The sequence below is a fragment of the Eucyclogobius newberryi genome, unplaced genomic scaffold (assembly GCF_026437365.1).
Source record: "Eucyclogobius newberryi isolate DKJ021-1_F unplaced genomic scaffold, fEucNew1.0.hap1 SCAF_5, whole genome shotgun sequence".
NCBI classification, from domain to species: Eukaryota; Metazoa; Chordata; class Actinopteri; order Gobiiformes; family Gobiidae; genus Eucyclogobius; species Eucyclogobius newberryi.
In genome coordinates, this window is record NW_027316167.1 from 17,504,915 (window position 1) to 17,512,498 (window position 7,584).

General features: G+C 41.5%; 1 protein-coding gene across 3 annotated transcripts in view; it reads left to right on the forward strand.

The window, feature by feature from the left end:
• The window catches only part of mettl15 (methyltransferase 15, mitochondrial 12S rRNA N4-cytidine), a 53,111-nt gene extending 46,258 nt beyond the window's left edge, over nucleotides 1-6,853 (forward strand). For all 3 annotated transcript variants that reach the window (XM_072465622.1, XM_072465620.1, XM_072465621.1), the window contains exon 6: nucleotides 6,310-6,853. In XM_072465622.1, the coding sequence (XP_072321723.1) occupies nucleotides 6,310-6,728 (419 nt within the window). In that variant the 3' untranslated portion in view covers nucleotides 6,729-6,853. The remainder of the gene's footprint in view (nucleotides 1-6,309) is intronic.
• The last annotated feature ends 731 nt before the right edge of the window (nucleotides 6,854-7,584 follow it).

A 7,584-nucleotide genomic window follows, 5' to 3' on the forward strand; every position in this document is an offset into this window, starting at 1 on the left:
CTGCCTGGTGGTCGAGTGGTTAAGGCACAGCACACGTGCGCAGCAATCGTGAGTCGTGAATTTGAATCCAGACTCTGACAATTTACTGCATTTCCTCCCTTCTCTCTCATCCCCATCTCACGCTGTCTAATAAAGCCTACGGACCATGTTTGTAAATTATGTAAAGTTTTATAGAAAAAAGCCAAAGTATACCGTCTGTTTTTTAAATAAGCGAATACAATGATATTTCTGCAGTCTTGTTTAGTTACTTTAGATACTTAAACCTAAGCCATGACATAAGGGTGGGCATGAATACTGAATTTGAATACTGTTTTGAAGACATTGTATATTTAATATACAGTGCCTCTGGAAAGTTAATTATTACATAGTACATTGTTTTTCCACTGATCATTCACTGATCATCCTTGAAATGCTTCTACAACTTGGTTGAAGTCCAACTGTGGTCAATTCAGTTGATTGGACATGACTTTGAAAAGCTCACACCTGTCACACCCACACATACCAGTGAAGTCACAAGCCATGAAGTCCAAGGAATTGTCCGTAGACCTCTGAGACAGGATTGTATCACAGAACAGGCAAAGGGGACAAGGCCATTGCTGCAGCTTTGAAGGTTCCTCTGAGCACAGTGGCCTCCATCATCCGTAAATGGAAAAGGTTGGAAACCACCAAGACTCGGCCCAACTGAGTACTCGGGGGAGAATGGTCTTTGTCAGGAAGGAGGCCAAGAACCCGATGGTCACTCGAACAGATCAACGAACCTTCCAGAAGAACAACCATCTCTGCAGCACTTCACCAACCAGGCCTGTATGGTAGAATGGCCAGACAGAAGCCGCTCTTCAGTAAAAGGCACATGACAGCCCACCTGGAGTTTGTAAAAAGGTACTAGAATGACAAACAAGAATCTCTGGTCTGATGAAACACATATTGAACTCTTGTCATGTCTGGAGGAAACCAGCCACCGCTTATCCTCTGGCCAGTACCATCCCTACAGTGAAGCATGGACAACTCTGAATGTCTTTGAGTGGCTCAGCCAGAGTCCAGACTTGAACTGAACATCTCTGTAGAGATCTGAAAATAGTGAATCGACGCTTCCCATCCAACCTGATGGAGCTTGAGAGGTTCTGTAAAGAAAAATATAAATAGGTGTAGCAAGCTTGTAGCATCATACTTGTATACTCGTATGATTATGTACATGTGCTGTTTTATCTTTAAAATGTTTATCACATTTTATCACAATCTTCTTTCACATTGTCATTATTGGAAATTGTTTGAGGTAAATAATTGATTAAATTAATTTTGGAATAAGGCCGTAACATAACAACATGTAGAAAAAGTGACTGCTCTCTGGATGCCCGTATAAGATTGAAATAGTTAAAACGTCCTGATAACTATCCGTCTAACTTTTTCTACCACTGTCTCCTATATTGTTTATACAAAATAATTGAAATAAAAAAAGCTTCAAAATTAGCTAATTGAAAATGACAATGAAAAAAAAAACATGTTTATCTTGTATTAATTTACGTTGAAGTGTATGTTTTAACACATTGGTCTTGGCATAATGGCATAATATTAAAGTTAATTGTTATTTGGACAGGTAAGGTCTATTCCAAGGTACTGAAGAGGAGAATCCGACCGATAGTCGAACCTCGGATTCAGGAGGAGCAGAGTGGTTTTCGTCCCGGTCGTGGAACACTGGACCAGCTCTATACCCTCCATCGGGTGCTCGAGGGTTCATGGGAGTTTGCCCAACCAGTCCACATGTGCTTTGTGGATCTGGAGAAGGCTTTCGACCGTGTCCCTCGGGGTGTCCTTTGGGGGGTGCTCCGGCAGTACAGGGTCCGGGGCCCTTTGCTCAGGGCTGTCCGGTCCCTGTATGACCGGAGCAGGAGCTGTGTTCGCATTGCTGGAAGTAAGTCAGACCTGTTCCCAGTGCATGTTGGACTCCGCCAGGGCTGCCCTTTGTCACCGGTTCTGTTCATAATTTTTATGGACAGAATTTCTAGGCGCAGTCAGGGGTCGGAGGGTGTCCGGTTTGAGGACCACAGGATCTCATCTCTGCTGTTTGCAGACGATGTTGTCCTGATGGCTCCATCAAATCTGGACCTGCAACATGCACTGGGACGGTTTGCAGCCGAGTGTGAAGCGGCTGGGATGAGAATCAGCACCTCCAAATCCGAGGCCATGGTTCTCAACCGGAAAAAGGTGGCTTGCCCTCTTCAGGTGGGTGGGGTGTCCTTGCTCCAAGTGGAGGAGTTCAAGTATTTCGGGGTCTTGTTCACGAGTGAGGGAAGGATGGAGCGTGAGATCGACAGGCGGATCGCTGCAGCGGCTGCAGTGATGCGGTCGCTGCATCGGACTGTTGTGGTGAAGAGGGAGCTGAACCGAAAGGCAAAGCTCTCTATTTACCGGTCGGTCTACGTTCTGACCCTCACCTATGGTCATGAGCTTTGGGTAATGACTGAAAGGACAAGATCGCGGATACAATTGGCCGAAATGAGTTTCTTCCGCCGGGTGGCTGGGCGCTCCCTTAGAGATAGGGTGAGGAGCTCAGTCACACAAGAGGAGCCTGGAGTAGAGCCGCTGCTCCTCCACGTCGAGAGGAGCCAGCAGAGGTGGCTCGGGCATCTGTTACGGATGCCTCCTGGGTACTTCCCCGAGGAAGACCCAGGACACGTTGGAGAGACTATGTCCCTCGGCTGGGAACGTTGGATGAAGTGTCTGGGGAGAAGAAAGTCTGGGAGTCCCTGCTTGGACTGCTGCCCCCGTGACCCAACCCGGAAGATGGATGGATGGATGTTATTTGGACACTCCATTCATTTTTGTCAATGTCCCGCCCATGACATTTATGGGCACGTTTTAGCACATATCTGATTGCTGTTATATCATGTGAATATCATCTTTGGGATAATCCAAAACAATACTCAGATATTCATATTGTCAATCATTCCTACCCCTAACAACAAGTAACAACAAACAATCCCCCTCAATGTCCAGAGCGGTTTACCGACTCGCCCACCTGCTTTTATCAATCTAACTAGAGCCAGTTTGTGCCCAACGCCAGAGTGACACAGTGAGATGTTTTTATAATGATAGAGTGTGAAGGCTGAAGTCGTGACATACAGCAGACTGCAGTTCATTTTGGTTCTCTTTTTAATTCTTATAGCTGCTTCACAGATAAGGTTTTTGGGATTTTCTGCTCAATTGATTTATTTAAGAGATTTGACTTCAAAACTGAAAATATTTTTGCCATAGTTTGCAACAGTAGATGAGGGTTGATTTGGCATAAACAGGTTTTATAAACACATGCAACAGATGATACATTGGAAATAGATAAACTATCTTTGGATTGGATTTTACATTGAATAATCTCAGTTTGCAAGTCATATATAAAATTGAGCCATGATTTTAACAACAGCTGCTAACAGGAATTCATATAATTATATAGTTAATGTAGTATAATAGCTTATACATGTTAATAGGCCATTAACCAAAAACGTATGTGTTAATAAACCATGTACAACATCTTTATAAAAGCATTGATAAGCTGCATATAAACTATTTTCAACAACCAAGTGATCAATAGTAAAAAATGCCTTACAAGTGTTTATCTAATGAATTATGAATAGCTAACAAATTTATTTTAAAGCGTTGCCACATTCAGAAACAGGTATTTTGTTTAAGAATTTAAATTGCTGTGGTTGTTAACACATAGTTGATACTTATTTCATTTTATTCTTTTAGTCTGTGAGAAAAGTGAATTTACTTCCAGAAGTCACTGTGGAGCTCCATTTACAATTATTCTTGTCAAAGGTGCCACATCATAATCAATTGTTGCTGTGTCAATTTTTATTATTTTGCCCCAATAAACAACCTGTTGTGTACAATTAAACACGGGCCCTGTCAGTTCCTAGCTTTAAGTGAGCATTTTATCTTCTTACCTGTTGCCTTATTGATTATATCCATTGATTTCCAGCTTGAGACATAACGGCAAGGTACAGTATATTACATTTCTGACGGTTAATTTTGTGCGCCGTTTAATCTTAACAGCGGCTCTCTTTTCCTCTCCTTTTTTTTGTTTGTTTACGGTATAACGTAAAACGCGTGCTTTGAAGACATCTAACTACAGTAGGTGGCGGTAAATGCACCTTTCCAGTTGGCTGCCAACCGCCATTAAAAGTAACACAACAACAAGTCTTAGCAGCGAAAAGTTCCCGAGGCTGAGGTTGCTTCTTAACTACCTGCTTTTCGCCTTATGTACACATCTTAATCTCTTCTTTCCTCCATGGATGCGCCGCCAGGACCTTTGAAAGATGAATTAGAGAGGGCGCCCGGCTTGGTGAAGCTTGGTCCTCCGCTGTGCAGGCATTGTATTGATTTCAGAGTGACTCACACCTTGGGCTGTTCAGTGCAGTAGGAGAGAAATGCCACATCATTCACTTTGCTATTTATTGTAGTTTCTCCATGGGTCTATACAAGTGCTTAATTGTTTTTTTTTTCCTCATGTGTGGTGTGGTTATGACTTGTTAAAGCTGCAGCGTGTTGCGAGATTGTTTGTTTGGTGCCAGATTTCCAGTCCCTCGTGATCCCAGCGTGTAATGAATTCTGTGCGGTGATTCATTCATGCAGTTCGTCAAACAGGTGCAGTGGCCAGTAGGTGCAGTTTGTTCAGTGCTTAAGGCTCGTGTTTCACATTTTGACAGATTACGTTTTACTCATTTTGCCATGAAAAGGTTTAAATATACTATACTTTCAGGACATTTCTCATAGTTTTTTTTTATCAGGTGCTACGCTTCAGTCACCACATTCATATGCAGAAAGTACTCCTGCCACACTTGTTTTCTGATTGTCTTGAGTTATCATGACAGGTCAATTTACATGCAGGTCAAAAAGCCAAATTGCTGCATAGGGGAGCTTAAACAACAAAAACATTTACAGTGTCTAATATCTTCTTACACTAATTGCCAATAAAAGCAGCTAACAGAAGCCGCATTCACACAGACCTTGGAATTTACCTGGAATTTTACCAGAGCAGAGTCCGAACTGTTTTAGAATCCAGATAAATATATACAGACTACCAATATAAGACTAAGAATGTTTTTTTATTGTCAACTAGTCTCGATTAGTCGTGAAATCGTCACATAGTTTCAGCTATGTACAAACTTAAAATTACCATTGTCATTAGTTCCACCCACAGCCCAAAACTACTGAACAAACACAGTACAAATACTGCATTATCTCTAGTGAGGTTAAAAATACCAAACTAATGAAGCTAATTAAGGCTATTTCAACATTAACTATGACACGACTAGTTTTATATTCTACAAATTAGAGCGCAAACTTGGCAGTGACTGGACCGGGAGATCACGAAGGCATTTGGCGGAGGCATGTTTCTCAGTATTTTAGTGACACATCAGACATGTCCACACCATCTCCACCCTCCATCTGCTTCACATAGAGCCGCTCCGTCATGCTGCAGGCTGGCGGTAATGTCCTGGAAAAAAAGAAGACAGGCAATATAATACATTAAAACCATATAGAGAATAAAGCGCACCATTTCGCAGTGACATGTAAGGCTAACATTATGGGACCAGACTTTAGTACCATCTTTGGGCATGATATTGGTGAAGTTATCCATGTGGCATCTGTCATTATTCAGCCATGAGTTGTCTCCATAGTTGTAGGAGATAGAAAGAATGAACATAAGCAATTTGCATGTATCAAGTATCTTGCTCAAGGACACAGTGACAATATGTATTCAGATGAGGTTTGAAGACTCTACCTTGTTGTTATAGTACATTATTACTTGCATATTATTGTCCATAGCCACCACTGTGTACCACAAAACATTTTAGTGGAAAGCAGGTGTTTGAAGCATTTTATTCAGATTCAGATACATCTTATGCCGTGCTTGTTTTCACATTATATTTTAAAAAGTCTTGTATACTTCAAACACACTAAACTCAATCTGTATTGAAAATTTTATTTGAGTGGCGTTGTTGGTTCGCTTCCTGGCCTTGACCATTTGCCAAATGTCTCTTTCCCGTTCACATCACAACTGTCCTGTCTAATGAAGCCTTTGTGAGAGAAGAAAAGAGATAATTTGCAGTTTAACCTAAAGGGCATGACCCGTACTAACATTTACACTTCTGGCACTGCTAATTACTTCATTGTTGAATGTACCTCAGTCATGGCTCTAGTGGATTAAGAGAGATGACTAAATGACTGAGAAAAATTGTGAATGTTATTATTTTAGTCATATTTTGTACCTCAGTTCTTGCAAAAATTTACACCACATTTTGGTCCCTACAGGAGCCTTCCCTGCTGCAGCGATGTACGCCCGTAAAGACAGACTAAACCGACCCTCGCATGTGGCCACCAAGACTTTCCAGGCGCTGCGCATCTTTGTGAACGATGAATTGAACGAGCTGCATGCTGGTCTGCTGGCCGCCCAAACCGCTCTGAGGCCAGGGGCCCGGATGGTCGTGATCACCTTCCACTCTCTGGAGGACAGACTGGTTAAAAGGTTTTTACAAGGGGGAGACATGTCCAACCTGGACGAGTTTCACTTTGAACAAAAACAGAAAAAAGCTAAGTTTTTGAGGGGACCTAAAGAGAAAAGTGAACATTGGACTGCTATCAAAAGGAAAGTAGTGACTCCAGAGAAACAGGAAATGTTAGAAAACCCAAGAGGACGTTCGGCTAAACTCAGAATAGTCCAAAGACTGTGAGGAATACTTGGAATTCAGTTGTTAATTGTGGTCAATGAACAAAGATGCCCAAATGTGTTATTTGAGCTTTTGGAATGTGAATAGACAAATTATTGAGTTGTGTAAAAATGAACCCCAAAAGTGTGTCAAATGGATAATTGGGCACAATCATGACTAAATATCTTGAGTTTGGTTACCGGTATTCATTTTACTAGCTTCAATGGTTGGAAAGGATCTTTGACTAAACTCTGAGCAGTGTTATGATTGTAATACATGTCCACACATGGGCGGGGAGCATAGCCTTTTCTTGACAATGTTCTGAAATGCATAATAGAAAAAAACACATAAGTCTCAGTGGAGTATAAGTCACATTTTTGGGGAAATGTATTTGATAAAGTCCAAGAACAGACATTTAATCTTGAAATGCAATTTAAAATAGAGAGAACATGGTGAATAGGTGTACGTATGCTAACATAACACCTTCAGCTACATGACGCACAGAAAGGACTGTGGTAAGTGTCTGGTATGTTAATGTAACATATTAACAGTTATTCAGATAACTGTAGCATAAAGAACATGCTAACAAGTTTACCAAAGCATCAGTATTACCCCAAATCACTAAATCCATTGAATTCTTCTTCCTCTGTCATTTCTAAACAACTCCACAAACTCTGGAGGCAGAGAAAGTGCAAATTCTTCTTCTGTGTCATTTAGAACCTAGAGCGCCCTCTTGCGGTTGCCATTGTGAAAATAACGAATAACATAAGTCGCTCCGGAGTATAAGTCGCACCCCGGCCAAAACTATGCGACTTATAGTCCGGAAAATAAGGTGATCTTTCGGTTGTATCAGCTAACATAGAGCTCCCAACCTCGAGAA